Source organism: Oreochromis niloticus, linkage group LG11 (genome assembly GCF_001858045.2).
Source record: "Oreochromis niloticus isolate F11D_XX linkage group LG11, O_niloticus_UMD_NMBU, whole genome shotgun sequence".
NCBI classification, from domain to species: Eukaryota; Metazoa; Chordata; class Actinopteri; order Cichliformes; family Cichlidae; genus Oreochromis; species Oreochromis niloticus.
In genome coordinates, this window is record NC_031976.2 from 22166074 (window position 1) to 22189857 (window position 23784).

Here is a 23784-nt window from a genome sequence, read left to right on the forward strand (position 1 = left end):
TCCAATCCATTCTTCTTTGGCAGCATTTAAATAACCTTTATCAGATTTGATGGTTTTGTTACAGACTTCTCAAAAAAGTGTTTTGCTTTTCTTTCACAAATGTGAGGATTAAATTGTGTTAAAATGTACAAAACAGTGATGTCATGTTTTGTGACGAGGACCCAGGCACAGAGAGACTTGTTGAATTTAAGAATCTTATGACTTAATAAAGAAATTTGCAGACTTGCACAGAGAGGGTAAAATTATGATGACTGATAGCGGAGATGAAGACAACAGACGATGAGGACAGGGAGGAACAGGAGTTTAAATGCACCAAGGAGACAGTCAGAGAGAACTCGGGACAACGGGAGATATTTAAGGATGCATGGACTCACAGAGACAGGGAAGAAGTCTCATCGTGACGAGTAAAGTTTATCTTGCCTGGCTGGGCAGCTCTGGGTGCTCAGCACCCCCAAAGCTCTGATCCTAGAATCGCCCCTGTCCAACGGCATCAATTCCTAAATTGCTCAAGGTATTAGATCACTTCGGACGCATATCTGGATACAAATTGAACTATTCAAAAAGCCTGCTGTTCCCTATTAATAACATAGAGCAAGATTTCTCTGCCTTCCCTTTTAAATTAGAAAAAGAAACATTTAAATATTTGGGAATAAATATAACTCGCACAATGATGGAGTTGCGGATTCATAACTTTGACACTTTGTTAGAACAAACATCACAAGATTTTAAAAAATGGGCAACACTTCCAATCTCATTAGCAGGCAGAATAAATATAGTTAAAATGGCAGTCTTACCAAAATTTCTTTATATTTTCCAAATGGTCCCTGTTTTTATAACCAAATCAAGTTTCAAAGATTTAGACAGATTAATAGCAACATTTATTTGGAAAAATTCAAATCCCAGAATAGAAAAAACATATTTGGAAGTACCAAAGGAGGCTGGTGGGCTAGGGTTGCCAAATTTTATCTTTTATTACTGGGCGGCTAATATCACCAAATTATTGCACTGGAAATATGTTTATGAGAATAGCGAGGGTGAAGCTTGGGTAAAAATGGAACTGATGTCTAATCCACTTCCTTTCCTAACCTCATCCCTAGCTCTAAATCAAAAACAGAAAATAACAAATCCAGTTGTAAGAACATCTATTAAAATATGGCTTCAATTCAGAAGGCACTTCTGTTTGCAACAGGTTAGTAATTTTTTCCCTGTTGCCTGTAACCCTTTTTTTTTTGCCATCCATTTCAGATAAAGCATTCCAAATTTGGCACAATAATGGTTTGAAGTTTTTTTACAATTTATTTTCAGGAGAAACTTTTAACACCTTTGACACTCTGATGAGAGATTACAATATACCAACCTCACATATGTTTAGATACCTGCAAATACGAAGTTTTGCAAAAAAATTGTTTCCTTCTTTTCCTTACCTACCCCCTAAAAATCAAGTGGATACCATTTTGGAAATGGATCCTTTCGGCAAAAGGAGAATCTCTGTTATATACAAACTGATACAGAGCTTAAGGCCTATTACTTGGAAAAAAATTAAAGAAAATTGGGAAAAAGATATTGGGGTGGATTTATCTGATGATGAGTGGAGATCGTGTTTGAATCGTATACATACTTCTTCCCTCTGCATTCGCCATGGTTTAATTCAGTTCAAAATTCTCCACCGTCTTCATTATACAAGAGAAAGGCTTTCAAAATTTTTCTTGGAAGTTGATCCTGCCTGTCCCAGGTGTGGTCATAATCCAGCAAGTGAGGGTCATATGATGTGGTCTTGTCCGAACCTGGATAATTACTGGGGAAATATATTTAAAGTATTATCTCATATCAGTGCTCAGAATATAGTGCTTGATTTCCGCATTGGCATTTTTGGAGTTATGCCATCTCAATACAAAATTAGTAAATCTCAGGAAAATGCCATAGCATTTGCTACACTGCTTGCCCGTAGACTTATTTTATTTCACTGGAAGTCTGATAAGGCTCCTTCATACATACAATGGTTAAAGGAGGTGCTCTTTTTTTTGCCACTGGAAAAACTTAGATACAGAGTTCTCTCATCACAACAAAAATTCTCTGCGACTTGGAACCCATTTATTGACTATATAAAAACGCATTTTCCAGATGTGTGACATACATTTTTTGTTTGTTTTGTTTTGTTTCTCTTTACTTGAGCCTTGGGTGGGGAGGGAAGGGGAGCTTTCTTTTGTTTTTTGTGTGTTGTTTTTTTTTTTTTGTGTGTGTGTGTGTATAATCGCAACGTTTTCATTATGTATTGTGATTATGATTGGTAAAAAAGAAAAAAATTAATAATTTAATAATGTATCTGTTGAAAAATGATTAAAGACAAAATAAATCTTGAAAAAAAAAAAGATATTTCTTTGTGAAATATATGCATATCCACATAATTATGAATTATTATAAGTATGATATTATAAAAAAAAAACACTTGGATTTATATTTCAAGTATGACAAAGTGCTGATTGTACAGCAGCAAAATGATTGTCTCTCTAGAGTTTAAACATTTAATAAACGTTCCGCCTGCATAGGCTGGACAGTCAAACAAATTGAATCCCCATAAGTACATTATTTTATATTTTTTACTTCATTTTTCTATTTTAATTACTTTATTGTTATAGCACTAGGAATAAATAATAAGGGAAGTATTCTGGATCAGCACCATGATGCAAACTTTATAACGTTTTTTTTTTTTTTTGCAAAGGATTCAGGTAAAATAAACGGCTACAGTGACCCTGAGCCATTGGTAATAGCTAACGTGTAGCTTTTGATTATTGTCACATGCTGCAGCGCAACTCAGAACTAACCCAACAACAAATGTACCAACCTGATTTAAACCTGTTTCAGTATTTATAAACAAACAAAATGAAATGTATACATAATACAAGGGCGGATCTACAGGTGGGCAAGTGATGGGTGAAATCACTCCTTTACAGAAACTCAAGTTCTTTTATTTGTTTTCTGTATTTATTTATTTCTATATTTATTTCTGTATGTATTTTGGGGGGACTTGTTTGTATCATTTGTACCAAAACAAAAAATGTCTTTGTTTTCTTAGAAAACATAATGGTACATAAAATAGGTTTAAAGTGTTTTCCCTTCTTTAAAAATGACTTCTTGACAGCCACCTCTCCACTGACACCATTTCTGATGAGGCTTCAGCAACGGACAGGGTGCACACCATTCCGAGAGTTTTTGAGTCACAGCTCTTTGGAAATCACCTTGTTGCTGCAAAAATACTATTTTTGTTTTTATGCCTGTCAGACTATGTTATCTTTGGTGTTTTTCAGATTCAACTAAAGAAATGAGGACAAATAGTGTGTTTTGTGACAGGCTACTGGTAGCAAAGTGCCTGAAGATGCAGTTTAAAATTGGTTCCTATGCTTATATATTTACTTATAGTTAAAATGCATCACTAGAATTAAGCTGCGGGGTACTGTGACCGAGGACCATTAATAAAAGAATATCAAAATATTTATTTGAAACTTTATTTGCTTTAAAATTAGCACAAGGAAAACTTTCACAGGTTATGAATTCTGTAAAAGCAGCTTTAAAATAAGAATTTAATGCCATTTTTGTTCCTCACATTTGGTTACAGTATCCTCTTAGTCTGTTTAAATCAAATGATTTCAGCAGATCCTCATAACCCCATATTTTATTCACAATAGAACATAGAAACATGTCAAAAACTGAGACAATGTATCATGTGACGATGGGAGAAACACATCTCAAAAAAGTTGGGATAAGTCCACATTTACTACAATGTACAGCGGTGCACATAAGTGGTCCGCAGGTACGCATTCGCTGTCAAAATAAAAGACGCGCACAGATAAGAAGTTGCAACGCGCGTTTGCGTACATATAAAAGGCACTTTTTTGTCCGCTAGAGTGGGATTTTCACGGCATATTCTGCACCACATCTCTGTGCGTTCATCATTTGTTTGAAGCCAGCTCACCTCCTGCAACCCCTTTTTCGAGAATAGCCTACGCGCTTCTTTTGCGGTTCGGACTCCTTCTGGCATTTCTTTGGAGGTGGAGGAACACCAAAGTAATTGCTTAAAGGAGCTTGCTTCTTCGACATCTTTAAGCGTTCTAAACAAATGTCTGTCCTCCTCCAGAACATCTTACGCAAACGCGCGTTGCAACTTCTTATCTGGTGCGCATCTTTTATTTTGACAGCGAATGCGCACCTGCGGACCACTTATGTGTACCCTTGACAATGTAGCATCCCGTCTTTGTTTAACAGCAGCCTGTAAACATCTGGGAACAGACCAGCTGCTGGGGTTTATGGGTGTCTGATGTATATAAACCACTGCATTCAGGTTTTACTCACAGTGTCCCTGCTTTTTTGGAATTGTGTTTTTAGTTAGTTTACTAAAGCCTTCGATGCGACGGGGAGAGTCTCAGGTTCTTTCCTGTTCGTGGTGTCGCTGCTGTCTGAGGTGACACAGGAAGATTGTGAAAACCAGAGCGACACCACCCAGAAACACCGTCCGAGCCACAGGGGGGACGAATGCAAAGTTCACTGCCTGAGGTGATGGAAAAGAAGAAAAATGGATATCATGATTGTGAAACCCTGTCATCAGTGTAGTTCTCTCAGTCTGTGTGTGCAGAGATATGGAGGACCACAAGAGCCACGCGCATCGAAATAAAAAATTCTGTGCTTAATTTTAATAAACTGATTTTTAAATTCTTTTCAAGTCTTCATTTCAAAAAACATTTTCGAATTCCACTTTAATAAACTGCATTTCAAAATCCTTTTTCGAATTCCACTTTAATAAAAACATTTTCAAATTGCACTTTAATAAACTGCATTTCAAAAAACATTTTCGAATTCCACTTTAATAAACTGCATTTCAAAAAACATTTTCGAATTGCACTTTAATAAACTGCATTTCAAAAACCTTTTTCGAATTCCACTTTAATAAAAACATTTTCGAATTGCACTTTAATAAACTGCATTTCAAAAAACATTTTCGAATTGCACTTTAATAAACTGCATTTCAAAAACCTTTTTCGAATTGCACTTTAATAAACTGCATTTCAAAATCCATTTCCCTTTCCTGTTTGCTCAGGGATTAACATGTGGATTAGCAGTTGGATTAGCAGTTGGATTAACAACTTCATTTTAAAAATCCTGCTGCTATTCAAATTAGCCACACCGTGGGATGTAAGGAGCTCTCTGATTGGTTGGTCAGACACAGGCTGTCTGCCAGCCTGGATTTTTCTAGCTCATAGCTTCGCCCTGCTACGAAGCGTGTGTGCTTGTACAAAGGCCGTTCAGCCTCGGGATTTACACTCGGCTCGACACGGATATGTGAAGAATGAAGGGACCCTGCAGCGAAACGGAGAGCCAACCTCTGACTGAGTGCCCGTTTACTCAGTCTGACCACCTGTTGAAGGTAACGTGCTAACATGGCTAACGCTAGCATCACCGCACGTAGCCCCGTTATTTTAAGGTCATTTTAGCTTATGAAAATTTTACGTCGCAGCTGTACGAGCTAGCTACGTGTTTTGTAAGCTGCTGTGCTCTTCACAAATAAAGCTGGAAGCAGCTCAGACTGTTAGAACCAGCACTGAGCCCTGTTACATTTATACAGTGTTAGAGCAATGGCTGCAACCTACAGCCTTTAAACTAGCGATTAAAATGCTGACAGTAAACTCGTCAGTCCAGATGTTACCACATTACTCTATGGTACTTAGAGTTAAAACAACTGAGACAGGCTGATTAAAATAACAGCTGTCAGTTCTCTCATTCCTTATATCAAGACTGGAGATCACACTACTGATTTCAGTTCATTTAATATGTGAGTGCACAGACTCATTCTCAACTGGACATAAATGATGATCAAAGGTTGTATATATGATGAATTCATCAAATCCCAGCCTCTAACACAGTGCGCTGAATCTTAGCTTTGAATGTCCAGTATATTCTAATCAGTGCAATTTAAGCATTCACTGAACCTACAGTATCTACACCTGTGTGGTAAATGTGTGGTAAAGAGGTAAAGACACAGATAATGAAATTTAATTATTAATACAATATACATCATGAAAAACAAAAGCTGAAATTGATTCAGTTTAGTACTTTTCTCTGTATGTTCTGTGATCATAAAGGCCTTAAATTCTGTGATATATATATATATATATATACTGTAAATGATTTTCACAGAGGTCTTAAAGTACTTAAATCACTGCTGATAGTCTGGTTGTTTATATTTTCACGTTTTTGTGTCTGTAGGGCTGTTTGATGACGATTTGGACTCCTCTGGGAGATGAGGACACACCCACATCTGTTCCATACTGCAGCCATGGATGGTGTTACGGCTCTGAGTCAGCTTGGGGCCATCAGATGCACACACTGGAAAACCAGCGCCTGTACTTCATGCAGGAGAGACGGCCTCAGTGATGTAGGTTCATAAGCGAGTTCAAACATTTCTGGCCTCTTATCACCTAGATTTCTTAATCTTAACAGTGAATGCATTTAAAGCAGGAACTGCACACCTAGCCATCAGAAGTTTGGCAGCATGAGTACTGTAAAGTTTTGTAGGGCCCTTGTTAAAAATTCCACAAGCACCACACCACATTTGTCATGTACAGTTCCATTTTGTACAGTACATTGTTGAAAGTATAAACTATATATTCTAGTTATCCACTTGTCAGTAATTTTTGAGTAAATGGATGTCACTGATAAATCAGTGGTGATTCACCTGCAAATGTTTTTAACAAACTTTGTTTTTTGTAGAATTCATCAGCAGCTGTGAAGAGATGTATTTGAATATCTTCTGGTTCCACTTTTCCTAACCTGGAAGCTGAGGATGGCTGATTCCTGACAAGGACACACACCTCAGCGCTTATCATGGGTGTTACATCCTCTGTGCCGCAATTCCAGAGAAAACGAGAGAGCAACGACCACTCATTAAGACCAGCCAGAAATCTGTCCCTTTCTGGCAGCTGTGAAAACTTCCAATAAGAAAGTTTGCATTCTTAGAACAATGCTGGGTCATGTGTGATGTGTCATTATATGAGGATATTACATTTTGACTTAATTCTGCTCAATTAAGTGTTTTGTTCGTTGATCCAATATAGCAGCTTTTTATTGTGCTCCAAGTTAAAACTCATTGTCCTCATGAGCACAGCATCTAACCACTCTCCTTAAAAAAGTCGATTGACTTTAACTGGACACAATGGTTTCCAGTGGGAGATACATTCATCACTCATCCGTGACACTGGAGAAGTCACCTGAGTGAGTGATAAAACAATTTTCAATGGAAAATCCAGAGGAACTAAACTTTGTTGTTGTTTCTTTGGGCTCAATTTCAGCTCTAGCAGCATCTCTCAGAAGAAAACCATTTTGCAAATAATCAGATAAAAAGATTGTTGAACCAGGTGGTATTCTCTGGAGTTTAAGACCAAAACTGAACTCAAACAGTGAATTGACATTAGACTGGAATTCATAAGATGAATACTGCTGAATGATTCATTCATGTATATATATGACTTTTTCCCCCCAATTCACCAGGTCTGTAAAGTTCAGTATGACTGTGGTACATGATACAAAAGAATAAATACAGAAGAATAAAAACTTTGTGAATAACTTTACTCTTCTTAGAAATAACTCATAAAACAAGTAAAAGTACAAATGTGTACAAGTTAGAGACTTCCTCAGTAAGTTTACACTCTTTTGGAGTGATTTTAATTGTGTGTTAAAGAGAAAGAGATTAGGAGGTAAAGTAGAGGATGCAGAGTCCATCATCACTGAGGCCGTCTCTCCTGCATGAAGTACAGGCGCTGGTTTTCCAGTGTGTGCATCTGATGGCCCCAAGCTGACTCAGAGCCGTAACACCATCCATGGCTGCAGTATGGAACAGATGTGGGTGTGTCCTCATCTCCCAGAGGAGTCCAAATCGTCATCAAACAGCCCTACAGACACAAAAACGTGAAAATATAAACAACCAGACTATCAGCAGTGATTTAAGTACTTTAAGACCTCTGTGAAAATCATTTACAGTATATATATATATATATATATATCACAGAATTTAAGGCCTTTATGATCACAGAACATACAGAGAAAAGTACTAAACTGAATCAATTTCAGCTTTTGTTTTTCATGATGTATATTGTATTAATAATTAAATTTCATTATCTGTGTCTTTACCACACATTTACCACACAGGTGTAGATACTGTAGGTTCAGTGAATGCTTAAATTGCACTGATTAGAATATACTGGACATTCAAAGCTAAGATTCAGCGCACTGTGTTAGAGGCTGGGATTTGATGAATTCATCATATATACAACCTTTGATCATCATTTATGTCCAGTTGAGAATGAGTCTGTGCACTCACATATTAAATGAACTGAAATCAGTAGTGTGATCTCCAGTCTTGATATAAGGAATGAGAGAACTGACAGCTGTTATTTTAATCAGCCTGTCTCAGTTGTTTTAACTCTAAGTACCATAGAGTAATGTGGTAACATCTGGACTGACGAGTTTACTGTCAGCATTTTAATCGCTAGTTTAAAGGCTGTAGGTTGCAGCCATTGCTCTAACACTGTATAAATGTAACAGGGCTCAGTGCTGGTTCTAACAGTCTGAGCTGCTTCCAGCTTTATTTGTGAAGAGCACAGCAGCTTACAAAACACGTAGCTAGCTCGTACAGCTGCGACGTAAAATTTTCATAAGCTAAAATGACCTTAAAATAACGGGGCTACGTGCGGTGATGCTAGCGTTAGCCATGTTAGCACGTTACCTTCAACAGGTGGTCAGACTGAGTAAACGGGCACTCAGTCAGAGGTTGGCTCTCCGTTTCGCTGCAGGGTCCCTTCATTCTTCACATATCCGTGTCGAGCCGAGTGTAAATCCCGAGGCTGAACGGCCTTTGTACAAGCACACACGCTTCGTAGCAGGGCGAAGCTATGAGCTAGAAAAATCCAGGCTGGCAGACAGCCTGTGTCTGACCAACCAATCAGAGAGCTCCTTACATCCCACGGTGTGGCTAATTTGAATAGCAGCAGGATTTTTAAAATGAAGTTGTTAATCCAACTGCTAATCCAACTGCTAATCCACATGTTAATCCCTGAGCGAACAGGAAAGGGAAATGGATTTTGAAATGCAGTTTATTAAAGTGCAATTCGAAAAAGGTTTTTGAAATGCAGTTTATTAAAGTGCAATTCGAAAATGTTTTTTGAAATGCAGTTTATTAAAGTGCAATTCGAAAATGTTTTTTGAAATGCAGTTTATTAAAGTGCAATTCGAAAATGTTTTTATTAAAGTGGAATTCGAAAAAGGTTTTTGAAATGCAGTTTATTAAAGTGCAATTCGAAAATGTTTTTTGAAATGCAGTTTATTAAAGTGGAATTCGAAAATGTTTTTTGAAATGCAGTTTATTAAAGTGCAATTTGAAAATGTTTTTATTAAAGTGGAATTCGAAAAAGGATTTTGAAATGCAGTTTATTAAAGTGCAATTCGAAAAAGGTTTTTGAAATGCAGTTTATTAAAGTGCAATTCGAAAATGTTTTTTGAAATGAAGACTTGAAAAGAATTTAAAAATCAGTTTATTAAAATTAAGCACAGAATTTTTTATTTCGATGCGCGTGGCTCTTGTGGTCCTCCATACAGAGAAGAGTTGAGCAAACCTGCATTGTTGACCAAAATACTACCCCAGTCTACAGAGCGGGAGAGAGAGAGATTATTACAGGAGATCTGGGAACATGTCGCCATCATGAAGTTTAATAAAGACAGACGATGACTTTATACGTACCTTGTAAGATGTCCAAAATTTCTGTCTCCAGTCTTCAAGTGGGTCATCTTTGTGTTCAAGTAAACTCAAACCTACAGTGTAGACAGATTTTCTTTTCAATCAGTCATTTAAAACTCCTTTTTTTTTTTTTTACCCAATTATTCATGGGTACATTTGTGTTACTTGGTAATAACTATAAGGTAAACCGTTTGATTAATTCAGATGTATTGGTGTAATCTAAAATGTTTGTGCAGATCAGTTGAGTATGCAAACATTTGGGAATTAGGAGGGTTTTTTTTTAGATGAATTAAGTTTATATACAATATACAGTGATCTAATAGGTGTTTTTTCATAGGTGAAGGCTGTAGAGTAGACCAAAACAGAGTAGACCAAAGAGTCCAATTAGCATGCTAACAGTAACACCTGCTGACTATGTGCCTTAAATTGGTCTTGAAAAGGGAAAATATCCAGTTCACTGAGTGAAAATGCCTTGTTGATGGCAGCGGTCTGGGGAGGATGGAAACTGCAGGAAGGCATAGTGACTTAAAGCATCTCTGAAGCAGCAGCAGTAGAAGAGCACACTAGGTGTCACTCCTGCCAGCTAACAACACAGGATTCTTTCTTGGCACATTTTGGGCCTGTTAGTACCAACTGAGCATCATTTAAACACCACAGCCTGCCTGAGTGTTGTCCATTCCTTTATAACCACAGTGTACTCATCTTCTGATGGCTGCTTCCTGGATAACACATATCACAAATCTCATATCATCTCAAACTGATTTCTTGGCCATGACAGTGAATTAACTGTACTCAAATGGCCCTCAGTCACCAGATCTCAGACTTCCAATAAAACACCTTTGGTATGTAGTGGAATGGGAGATTCATTATGGATGAGCAGCTGAGAAATTTGCAGCATGTGTGATGGTATCGTATCAATATGGACCAAAATGTCTGAGAAATGTTTCCAGCACCTTGTTGAATTGACACTATGACAATAGATACCCCAACTCACTACTGACCTGTACCCAATAAAGTGACTAGTGAATATAGCTGCCATTAATTCCGAGTGGTATGGTGCAGTTGCATGGTCAGCACATTCATACTGACTGTGAAAAACATCCAATAAAACAGTAAAACAATGTAGATGTCTATCTGAAGCCTGACTGGTTGAACTCTGTCTTAGATTATGGGGATTTTCTTTACACAAAAAACTTATTTAAAAAAAAATAATTTTATATAGTACCTTTCAAGATAAATATTACAAATTGTGTCACAACCAATAGGGTAAAAACATAAAGACATAAAGAAAACATAAGTTTTTAGTTGCTTTTTAAAAACCACCAGCAAATCTACAGATCTCAAAGTCACAGTCAAGGGACCAGTCTTCCAAAAGCTCTGCCATCTTTAGATGTCAAACTTGTATGATGCACAGCCAGCAGGCCCTGATCACATCACCTTAGGCTCCTGCTGGAGGTTCACAAATAGCTCTAAAAGTCAAAACTAGAATCTAAAAATGGACCATATATGGGGCTCAGTCCATCACTTCAGATTTAGAATATTAGGCCATATCAGAAAAATCTAAATAAGCTTTGAGACACACATACCAATGTAAAAGGCACTGATGGTGAGAGGAGCCGCAATCAGCTGATCCACCACCACCTTCTCAGTTACTGCCTTTACTCCGCCTCCTGGCAGCATCTTCTCCAGCCCTCTGAGCCAGTGATAGTTGAAGTTGGCGTGGAAACATAAACCGACGGTCGCCACTCGAGCCGTCTGATGCCAGTCGACTCCTACTAAATCCTCTGATGTGGATCCTGCCGCAGGTTTCTCACCCAGCACGCTCTGCTGTACGAGGTCAGCAGAGGCGAACAGGGCTGTGTATCCCAGAACGTTACTGATGTACGGGCGAGCTTTGAACACAGCCCAGACCCACTTCATGGTGAGGAATCTGATAAGAGAGAGCATTAAAGCTGAAATCATTCAACATTTTCCTAAGTTAGGAAAGCCTTTCACTGAAGGTTGAAAAACAGTGGGTGAGGAAATTCAGCAGCATAAGGGCTAGGCTATGATTAGTGATCCCCTAAAATATCCAAACTTACCTTTCAGTGTTGCTCCTCTCACACTCTTCCGAGTCTCCCCAAAGCCAAAAAGACACAAACTACATTTCTCTGGACAAAGAGGATCATCAGCAGAGGCAAATCTACATGTGACGAGACTTATGACGACTTTTGACGTGAAAGCACGTATCACTCTGACACTCAACAAGTAGCGGCTGCTGCGTGGCACCCGTGTCAAAGCGCATACGAAACGGGATAGTCCCTCACGCAACAGTCGCCCCCAGCTGCTGTCAGAGCAGATGTCGTTCACCTAAACCATTCCAAAATGCAAATGAATCGTGCATGCACGAAATGTCTGCTCCCGCCCTGATGTACATTTTTCTTTGTGATTCTCAAACTTTTCACAATGAGTACCACCTCATCAATTATATGGCTCTTTAAGTACCACTCTTATGACCGACATTAAAGTACAGTAGCATAGTAACTACAGCCCAGCCCATGCAGCAGTATATTAATGACTAACCTTGTATTGTGAATGAATTATCTTAGTTGTTCTCCTGACTGATGTTTGGTCCGTTTACAGCATCCTTCCATGCGATTCCATTTGTCCCTAACCTTTGGGAACCCTCACGTTAACTTTTATCGAGTGGAAAAAAGATAGCGCTCACCTCCAGCCACCACGTTAACACATTATTATATACCAGCTTGCCCAACTTTAGTAACCCTACGAACGCCACTTCTGTCTAGTTTTCTGTCTTCATTTATTTCGGAAGTGATAGCAGGGCTGTACACTTTAACTTTTGCTGTGGGGGTTAAGCTGCCGGAGTTTTGGCTTCACGACCCTCCTTCATAGTTCGTTCACGTCGAAGCTCAGTTTGCTCTTCGTGGGCGTTGTCACTTGTCGCTATCCGTACCCGAAACCCGATTGGTACCACGCATGCGCAAATCTTACGTCACTTCCTCTCTTTGCCAACATTGCGACATTCAACATATTTGAATAATACGGTTAGCGCCCAGTTAGCTCCCAGCATTTGTCAACAGCTCTGCCTCCTTTTTGACTGCCCGGGACATTTAAACAATGGATAATCCGTATACAAACAAAGGCTGTATCCCAATTCAGGGTCTGCAGCCTTAAAGGCCGCATTTTAAGGCTGATTACGTCACAGCGACGCAACGAAGGCTGTCCCAATTCAAAGGCTGCTCGAAATGCGGCCCTCAAAGGCGCCCTTCATTTCCCTGAATTTTAAGGATGGCACGGTGTAGACTTCATGGCCCAACATATCCCAGACTTCATAGCGTGGCGGTGGGTGTGGATAATTTTGCCGAAAAAAACGGTGGAAGAGGGGCGGCCAAAGAGTAAACTTTTAAAAGTAAGTACTGAATAATATGTCACTTATTTATGTGCAAAAGTTGAATAATGAATAACATTAAAACATTACCGTTGGCCACATGTCGGCAGAGTTATGTAACATTAGCGATGTCTTTCACTTTAAAAGATACACCGTTCAATAGTTGACCTTAATCTTACAGAGAATGTGATGATTTTATGCATAATTAAAGTCAGTCATATATCCACAAACACAACAAGCTGAAAGTCAGTGATGCTGCTCGGTTTGCAGTCCTGAATATCACGGCACAAGCAGGATTCACTGCACTGTTAATGTTAGCTATGTTATATTGCTGCCTCTGTTCAGTGGTGTCGAGCCAAACGGACTTTAACGTGTGTTTGAACGAGCTGACGGTTCACTCGTTAAGCTGAAAGAAAGATGCTTTAATCACAGGAGTCACACATGTGTCCACTGGACCATCTGGGAACTCTTCTTGTTTAGCACTCGTAATAACACAAACACTAAATCCTCCTTCTCTTGTGTTGTTTTGTAGCAGTGTATACACCTGAGACTGTCACCTGTCTGTCTGTCCTGCACACTCTCTGTTTCTTTCTTTCTGATTGTGTAATAAAAGTATGAACATGTATTCATAAGTTACACTTGCTTATCACACATTTGATTTCCATGTGTGACACACATGGATCGTGCAATCGTGGCTAAAGAGTTGGCAGTTCGTCTTGTAATCGGAAGGTTGCGGGTTCGAGCCCTGGCTTGGACAGTCTTGGTCGTTGTGTCCTTGGGCAAGACACTTCACCTACCGCCTACTGGTGATGGCCAGAGGGGCCGATGGCGCAATATGGCAGCCTTGCTTCTGTCAGTCTGCCCCAGGGCAGCTGTGACTACAACTGTAGCTTGCCTCCACCAGTGTGTGAATGTGAGACTGAATGAATAGTGGAATTGTAAAGCGCTTTGAGGGTCTCGAAAAGCGCTATATAAATGCAATCCATTATTATTATTGTTATAAGTGTCCAGAGTGAGGACAGACTGAGGGACCCACTGCTGCACATCATCTGTGAGGCTTTGCACCCCTGATGATCCACCAGGACAAACTCAGCAGTGTGTGAGGAAGAGGAAGAGGAAGAGCCAGCACAGCTGAGAGATGGAGAGAATAGACAGACTGTTCCCTGTTTGTGAAGGACTGCTAGAAAAGTTTAAAATAAGTAATTGTCTGTCCTGAATCAGACTTATTAGGTAATGTTCAAATAATTTTATCATTCAAGTGTTTTCAGTGTGGGAGAAAGTACTCAGGGCCTTCAAGTTTAACACTATGAAAGGCAGAAACAAATTTAATATTCAGAAACCTAAAGTATGTATCAGCAGCAGAATGGACCTATGCTGTGTTTGTTGCATCATATTGCTGTTATTGTTCATATGCTTTATATATTTTGAGGTAATTTGATGTATAGAGTTACATGATATTCTATAAGGATGTTATGTGTTTGTATACTTTCTGCCCAGTTTGACCCATTTAGCAGAAGTCAGCCTGTTTAAGGCTCTGATATCTGTTCTGTATGACTTAAAGCAGTTATGACATGGTCTGATTTTCTCACCCAATAAAGGAATATTTAATATATCAGTCTGATCTTCATTCTATCAGAAACAGTTATCACAGCTCGTACATTTTCTTTTTACACATATGTAAGCATTGAGCCAAATTTAGTAATGCCAACATATTAAAAGAACAATATTTGTCTCTTATATATAATACATCTATATATACACTGTGAAAGATACTTGTCTTTGAGTGAAGATTTAAGGTAATAGGAAACATAAATAACTGCAACTTGAATCTTTACTGAAGCTCAGTATTTGAAACAGAGTTCAAACTCACTGCTGTAATAACTAATAATGGTTAATATAATAACTTTAATATTGGCCATAATATATTTACATTACCAAAGTAAGATGACTTCAGTCTCATGAACAACATTTGGTAATTGTTATTTACTAGCTAATCTTGAAATGACTGTTCAGTACAGAAATGAAGCCCAGTAATCATGATTTCACAGTCCTGTGGTCTCAGCCTCAGATACTTATCAATTCAAAGCTCATGTAGAAATAAATGAACAAAAGATTTTCTCCTTCATTTCTGTCAAACAAAGCTGTATGAAACGTTTCCAGCTGTTAGTATCATGGTTGCTAGGCAACCTGGGCAGCGCGACGGAGGCTAGACCGTCCCATTTCACAAGCCTCGCACTTCCGGCCTTAGCGGTCTTTGAGTAGGCAGCCCTTGTGGACAGTTAAGGCTGCGTACTTTAAGGCTGCAGACCCTGAATTGGGATACAGCCTTTGTGTCCTGAAATTTTTCCATCTTTCCCTGCTGCAACACACCTGGATAAAATTAGTAGATCATGATCAAAACTCCATGGAACTTGAGTGCATGCTAAGGTGGCAATTCAGCCATTTTATTCATGTTACAGCAGCTCATGAACAAATGAGTGAATATAGTGCAATAAAAGTACTTGCAGAGGTACATTTTTCTTAATAAATTAAATTTATTTAAAATTAACTTGAGCAATGTTAGTGCTTGCTAACTCAGAATGCAGTCAAGTCTTGCTAATGACCTAATTTTATTCAGGCGTGTTGCTTCTAAGTCTTCAAATCAATCACATCATTAGCCAACTTAGAATTATAAGTTAACCTAGCCTGCATGGAGAACATGAAAGCTCCACCCAGGAAGATTTCAACCTGCAGGTAGGTTTAAACTAGAGATGGACCGATCCAATATTACGTATCGGTATCGGTCCGATACTGACGTAAATTACTGGATCGGATATCGGTGAGAAATTAAAAATGTAATCCGATACATTAAATATTAAAAAAAACACCTCACAAAACTTGCGACAGGGTGTAACTCGGCTCATAACCGTAGCACGTCGGAGCAGTATGCCTCACTGATAGAGCGGCTGTGTGTATTTGTAGCCTCACTACCAAACCAGCATTTCATCTCCGAGAAAGTTATCCCAGAGAGAAGTAAAGCAAGTGTGTAAGTTCATCTCTGAATGTTTGTAAAGCGTTCCCATGTTAAGCTTAACAACCGATATATGGAGCAACTGCCTCTCTCTCTCCCTCACCTTCCTGCCGCTACTTCAATCGTGAAACTGCTTAACGATCAGCTGATCGGCTTTTCTGTCGGGAGTCCGTCTCTCTTCTTTGTTTTTGGCCCACTTTGCACCAGAAAGAGGAAACCAGCGGCTGAACAACAGCAGCACGTTTAAACTTGATAAGCTGCTGTTAGAATTTTTATTTAATATTACTTTCTACACCAGGATCCTTTTAGCTGGCTGGTAACTGTGCAGGGGCGGATCTAGCAAAGTTTAGCCAGGGGGGCCAATAGGGCATGAACAGGGAAAAGGGGGCACAAAGACATACTTTTCTTTCTTATTCTCATTTAAAATGTCTAGCTTTTAATAAATAATTATCTGAATCTTACACCCAAAGTTTTAATCTGATGTAAAATGTATAGAAGTCCATTTCTGTATATAGTAACTGTTAAGTCTAATATACCCTAGTAAGCTATAGTACTTTTTCCTTTGGGAAGGTACCATCTGTGCAGTCTACAATTCTGTTGAAGAAAGATGTTGAATCTATTTAATTATTCTTGAAAAATAATTTAATTCTGTGCATTTTTTTTCACCCTGCATCAAATTAAAGTTGATTACATCGATTAAGCATCATGAGGTGGAGGGTGGGGGGGTGGTTCCCTATTTTTTTTTGCTGGGAGTTTGCAACCCTATTAGTTAGGTTGCTTAATATTTCTGCTAAGTACTCTTTAAAATACCAGAATAGGGAGGATGGAGCAGGTTTAAGTTTATTAGATTGATCAGTGTTGCTGAACTATAAAATATTTTGGGTGCAGTGTATTTTTTACATACAGGTATAACAGAATAGCTTTAGTGTTATTGTTTATTTAAACTTGAGTATGAACTTATACAAAATGCAGCAAGATATTAAAAAAACAGTTTTATTGATTAAAAAACACACTATATCGGATTCATATCGGTATCGGCAGATATCCAAATTTATGATATCGGTATCGGTATTGGACATAAAAAAGTGGTATCGTGCCATCTCTAGTTTAAACCAGGAACTTTGTTGTAATGCAGACCGAGGTTACAAGGTTTTGAACCAAATGAATAACATTTAGCTCAGTAATATACAAAATAATTTTCCTACAGTCGCTGAAGTTGACATTTTGGACTGATGGCTTTAGGGGGGAAAAAAGCGTAACGTCACCAAAACTGACAGGATTCATCAACTGAGGGCCTTGAATTTGTCACCACATATAATGGCAATCTGCCCAGTATAACCTTACATGGGCAGCATGTTGGTGCAGCAGTTAGGATTGTTGCCTACTGGTTCAAACCCAACGGCCAGGGGGGCCTTTCTGTGTTCTCCCATATGCTGGTTTTCACCAGATTCCTCCCACAGTCCAAAGAAATGCAAGTTAGGTTAATTTGTGATCCTAAATTATGTGTGAAGTGTTAGCTCCATGATAGACTGGCGACCTGTCCAGTTGTTCTTGCGCTGCGAGAGCTGGAATAGGCTCTAGTCTCCCCACGATGCCTGAAGGATGAAGCTGGATGGATGATACTCTGGTAACGTCCTCAACAGCTCAGAATCGTGCAGGCCAACCTTTCTACCTTTTAAAACAAATTATTCTCTAACCTCTGAATCATGTTGTGCAGGAAGCGACGGTGGTTGACCTGCCGCTTGGATGGTCGGTTCTTCTTGGGTTTCTGCAGGGTCCTCATCATGTGACCTGCTGCTGAAGTTACAAAGGTGTACAGGTCACGACCCCAGGGGACCCCTCGCTCCAACCCAGGCTCGAGACTCGCGGAGATGGACGGTCGCATGCCTGAGAAACATACATTTAGTGGAGATTTAGGAGAGTCAGGAGTCACTGACTTAAAGTGGAATAAAAGTCAATTTATATAACATAAATGCTCCAGCAGAGTCTTCTTGAGTTTAAAGGATAGAGAACAGAACAGATCCTGATCAGAGGAGCTCAGACAGGTGCTGGTCATAAAGGTGCTGTATACCCGTAAGGCAGGCAGAGCTCTGAAAGTAATCTGAGTAATTTTGAACTGAATCCTGCATTTCCTGACAGACGAGAAACAATAAATTTCTCTTTTACTTAAATAAAATATCGTCTGCCGTCACTATATCTAAAGGTATTTATTCTGCACAGGGAAAAAAAAATGCTCTTATTATTTCTCACAACTAATATTACTGTTCTGAGGAACTGTGACATGATAAGGAGTAAATGGTCTGGTACTTGTACCTTTCTACTCAATTTTAGGATTTTTTTATTAATATTATATGACTTATCCATTATAGTCTTATTTACCCAACTAACACATACACACACACACATTCATGCAGCACTTTTATCTCTGCCTTTGTGTTTTCTAACATTTACACTCAGCGTCTTGCTCAAGGATACTTTGACTTGTACACTGGAATAGCTGGGGATTGTTAAACCGACTTTCTGATTGGTAGACAACACACCCTACTGCCTGAGTCATGCCTTAAAAAGTCAAAAGTCTAAAAGCCTGGCTGCCACAAATTTTATCCCCAACTATAACGCAAAAAACAGACTAACAGCAGTGCATCTGTAAAGCAATAGCAGGGGAGTTAAAAGTTCAACACTTTGCTGTGAGTTTATGTTTAGTACAAGTAAAGTACCCAAAAGTGTACATAGTCAATTTCCACCAACTACAAAATCACTATAAAGAAATCAAGCCCCAATTCTCATAAAATTAACATATAGGAAGTGATCAGGATGAATGATTATTAAAAAACTAAAGTGATTAAATGATGAGAAAAGACAAACTGCAGGCAAAAATCACTGATTAAGCAATAAGTGTTTAAATAAACCTGTTTGTAAATGCTGTAACTCATATTTATTATAACATAACTACAAAATGTCAATAAAAACACTGTTACAGCTAATGTGTTGTACTATGGAAACAGCTGATCTGCATAACTTCTAATATAAAAATAACTGCAAAAGGCTGCTTACCGTTTTGTCTCCAGGTTTCTGTGTATCTCTCTACAAACTGCAGGCTGAGGAGGTGTGCTATCTATGCAGCAGGTGTGTGGCTTTATTTTTTTATACAGATGTGAAAATACATTTAACTTTACAAAGTGATTTGAAGGTTAAGATTATTAACTTTTCTCTTTTTTTGCAGCTCACCATTATTGTTGGATTTTTAGATGTGAGAGCAACATGCAAATCCAACACAACACACAACAAAAAGGCAAATAAGGAGTAGGTATTTGACTGTCTACATCTGACCATATGTAGACAGTCAAGTTACTTTGTGGTATCTTTTACCTAAAAGTAACTTGGTAAAAAGTTGTCGACTTATTTCACTTCAAGCCAAAAACTGACACATTCATTCTCAGAAATGAAGTTCCTAAATACCTGTTACACTGTTCATCAACACAAATATCTAATCATCCACTCCTATCAGCTGAGAATGGGCAACTGAGGGTACAGTTTACAAGGACTCGCCAAAACTGGATAACAGAAGACTGACAAAACCCCGATGAGTCTCGATTTCTGCTGCAATATTCAGATAGCAGAGTCAGAATTGGTGTAAATGTAGCCGCTAAACTGGTGACCTAAATCTTCGCCACCACGTCTATATACATACAAGCATAAGGGGAGAGAGTGAATCAGCGCTCGGAGTACGGACACTGGGCCGGCTTTAAACACACCATTTATTTTTTTAGAAGAAGAACAGCCAGAATCACAAGTAGGAGTTAAAATCCCCACTATACAATAAAAAATAAATGTTCACAACCCGCTAAAAGTCCTGCCAGCAGAGATTAAAATACAATTGAAAAAATCAAAGCTAAATGGATGTCCTTTTTATAGGATAAAACGTCCCCCCCCCCAGAGTCCTCTATTCCCAGTGTCCAACCACACACACTCGGGCAAATGATCCTTAGCTGAAAGAGACAGAAGGGGGCCCCTCTTCCGGGATGGGGAAATCTCGCCAGCAGAAGGCCAGGGAGGAGGCTCCTATCCCCACCTGGCAGCGCATGGCCGTGCAGTCCAGCCGCTCTCCGCGTCCGCACACAGCTTCCCTCATAGCCCGGCCCTGATACAGGCAGAGGCGTCCCCTCTGCCTTCTGTGGATTTCACACATCGCCTCCCGCTGTTACTATTCTGTCCGTCGGAACTGGATCGCCGGAAGTCTCGCGACGCCTCACAGGCAGGCCAGTCCTTCTATACATGTGCTCGTCTGCACCACACGTTCGGTTTCCTGTTCTTCGCTGTTCCTGTGTCTCTCTCCCGTCTTTGCGCTCACCATCTCCCTTAAGTCCGTTTGGCGGCCAATAGGTCACCTCGGGGGCACGCCCCCACCTCACAGGTGCACGCAATTATCTGTCCAATCCACAGTGGAATAAAAAAAAAGAATACTGTACAACAACACAAAACACAGTATAAATATGGAATAAAATCATGCAATAAGAACATCAATAAACAATCATGCAATAGCACTATAACAATAAAACATGCAAATAAAATCACTATGTAGCAATACACAGTCTGATTCAAAACAAAATATAAAAACACAATTTTCCACTGTGTGACATCAAGAACATGAAGACATGGCTCTATCAAGCCTTTTATCAACAGTTTAGGATGGTTGTGGTTGGGTTAAGGTGTGAGGGACTTCTTTGGTACACTATAGGCCTGTTAGTACCAATTGAGCATCAGTGCTGCTGGCCATGTCCGTCCCTTTATAATCACAGTGCGCCTGTCTTCTGATGGATAACACACATTGTCACAAAATTCAAATCATCTCAAACTATTTTTTTGAACATCACAAATAGTTCACTGCACTCAAATGGCCTTCACAGTCACCAAATCTCAATCCAGTAGAGCACCTTTGGGGTGAAGCAGAACGGGAGGCTCACATTGGGGAATCAGATCAAATCTGCAGCAGCTGTGTGACGCTGTCGTGTTAATATGAACTAAAAAGCTTTGAGTGTGAGTTTTGTTCCCACCACTTTCTTAAATCTTTGCCACAAAAACAAAGCAGTTATAAAAGTAAAACAAAGTCAAAGGGGCCCAACCTGCTTTTAGCAAGGTCTGCCTAATAAATTGTCCAGTGAGCATATTGCTCAATCCAGCCTAAATCCTAATCTGTACTGACAAGTTTGCAGATCTTTTGCCTTTTCACTAAATAAAACAAGAAAATGTATTTAAGCATATTAAACAAAACACATTTTAACCAATGACCTGCAGAGCTAAACGAGCAAAAACATTCAATATATACTAACACAGCACAGGTAAAAGCAAAAATCACCCAATGCTGGTGAGGTCCTGATATGCAGAGGCAAAATTTAGGAGCAGTTAATGCAATGGCATCGTCTCCTTTATGCTTCCATTTGGCTGTTGGGACACAGAGTAACTACTTGAAAGATGTCAATGATTTTGTGAGAATGTTCACAGTAAAAAAAAAAAAAAAAAAAAGACAAAAACACATAAGTGAGAGGTGTAAACTCACTTACTTCAAAACAAGTCATAAAATCTTAAAAATCGCTTCTATCTGATTTTGGCACCTTTTAAAAGCCAAGCGATTCATTCAGAGAAGGGAATCGCTGCTGCAGGAGTGGCATCTATAGTGACACTACATGTGCTTCCGGCCCGAGGACTGAACAGCTGTGGTTTGGTTACAAGGAATAACGTGGTAAGTCATAGTGTGTTAGAGATTAGAGATTTTCTTACCAGGATTTGCTTACATGGTGACATCATATGACGAGTGCAATGAGTACATTCAACCGTTGTTATCAAATCTGCATGCACATAAATTCAGCTGTTTAAGCTTTACAGCATGAGTTTGTTAATGTGTGTTCAGTCAGTCTCACTCTTCACATGTGGTGTTTTCTCACAGTCCTCTCCAGGGGGATGATAAGGCTTTATCACACATGCCCTGCAACAGTAGCAGAACTTTGACCCTGTGAGATCTCGTCACTTGTAGATTTGCTTCTGCTGATGATCGTCTTTGTCCAGAGAAATGTAGTTTGTGTCTTTTTGGCTTTGGGGAGACTCAGAAGAGTGTGAGAGGAGCAACACTGAAAGGTAAGTTTCAGATCAGAGGATTTAGTAGGAATCGAATAGCATCAGACGGCTCGAGTGGCAACCGTCGGTTTTTGTTTCCACACCAACTTCAACTATCACTGGCTCAGAGGGCTGGAGATGCTGCCAGGAGGCGGAGTAAAGGCAGTAACTGGGAAGGTGGTGGTGGATCAGCTGATTGCGGCTCCTCTCACCATCAGTGCCTTTTACATTGGTATGTGTGTCTCAAAGCTTATTTAGATTTTTCTGATATGGCCTAATATTCTAAATCTGAAGTGATGGAGTGAGCCCCATATATGATCCATTTTTAGATTCTAGTTTTGACTTTTAGAGCTATTTGTGAACCTCCAGCAGGAACCTAAGGTCATGTGATCAGGGCCTGCTGGCTGTGCATCATACAAGTTTGACATCTAAAGATGGCAGAGCTTTTGGAAGACTGGTCTCTAGACTCTGAGTTTGAAATCTGTAGAATTGCTGGTAGTTTTTAAAAAACAGCTAAAAACTTTTCTTTATGTCTTTATGTTTTTAGCCCGTTGGTTGTGAAGCAAGTTGTCATATTTATCTTGGGAGGTACTATATAAAAATAATTTTAAAAAAACAAAACAACAACGTTTTTTTGTGGAAAGAAAATCTTCATAATCTAAGACAGAGTTCAACCAGTCAGGCTTCAGATAGACATCTACATTAATCTGCTGACCACCAGCCATCAGAAGATGAGTACACTGTGGTTATAAAGGAATGGACAACACTCAGGCAGGCTGTGGTGTTTAAATGATGCTCAGTTGGTACTAACAGGCCCAAAATGTGACAAGAAAGAATCCTATTGTTACATCACCACTAGCTTGAAGTGTTTACACAATGCTTTCCAAGCTTTCATGTTGCTTATGCCAAATTCTGACCCAACTAGCCAAATGTCTCAGCAGAACTCGAGACTCATTAGACCCGGAAATGATTTTCCACTCTTATATTGTCTAATTTTGGTGGCCCATGTGAACTGCAGCCTCAGCTTCCTGCCATATATTGCCAATAATTGCCTCAGAACTTAAAGTTTCCCTTCAAGTTCTGAGGGTGGCAGTGGAAGCGATCCACTGTCAGAAGTCAGGCCAGGAGCTTTCATGCTTCAGTTATGTTCAAACATTTTCAGTTTATTTTTAACTTTTTTCACTTATTACTCTTTTAAGAGGGGGTTGCCTGCTGCTATTGAGTTTGCTGTGTGGTCAGTTAATATATCTCCATAGGAAGTGAGTCAGTGAAAATTATTTCTTTTAGTGTAAACGGGGTTCTGAATGTGATTAAGATGAGTAAGATACTGTCTAAACTAAGGAAAGAAAAGGCCCAGTTTGCATTACTTCAGGAGACACACATGAACCAAGCAGATCACTTGCCATATGAAAAGAAAGGGTTTTTAATATGTATTCTCTTCTTCCGTCAAATCTAAACACAAGAGGGGTGTGGCTACACTTATCTCTGGTACACTTA

At 39.2% G+C, this 23784-nt stretch overlaps 1 protein-coding gene across 2 annotated transcripts; it reads right to left on the minus strand.

Moving 5' to 3' along the window:
• Window positions 1-4194: 4194 nt before the first annotated feature.
• Window positions 4195-22477, minus strand: LOC109204297 (mpv17-like protein). 2 transcript variants are annotated; one of them, XM_025911827.1, is made up of 6 exons: window positions 21955-22477; window positions 17874-18063; window positions 11365-11708; window positions 9782-9852; window positions 9657-9686; window positions 4195-4543 (listed from the first exon to the last, which is right to left on the minus strand). In XM_025911827.1, exons 2-6 carry the CDS (start codon window positions 18059-18061, stop codon window positions 4418-4420), a joined length of 759 nt encoding a protein of 252 aa, XP_025767612.1. In that variant the 5' UTR covers window positions 18062-18063; window positions 21955-22477; the 3' UTR covers window positions 4195-4417. The 2 variants fall into 2 exon arrangements, with proteins under 2 accessions (XP_025767612.1, XP_025767613.1); XM_025911828.1 differs by lacking the exon at window positions 21955-22477 and adding an exon at window positions 19231-19257.
• Window positions 22478-23784: the final 1307 nt, after the last annotated feature.

Excerpts from the sequence above, each read along its gene's own strand:
- LOC109204297 (XM_025911827.1), bottom strand. The coding sequence starts at position 18,061 with ATGCGACCGTCCATCTCCGCGAGTCTCGAGCCTGGGTTGGAGCGAGGG. Across the intron at positions 9,853-11,364 it reads CATCAGTGCCTTTTACATTG|GTTTGAGTTTACTTGAACAC; the intron begins GTATGTGTGTCT and ends TCTACACTGTAG. Across the intron at positions 4,544-9,656 it reads TATTTTGGTCAACAATGCAG|GCAGTGAACTTTGCATTCGT; the intron begins GTTTGCTCAACT and ends CCATCACCTCAG.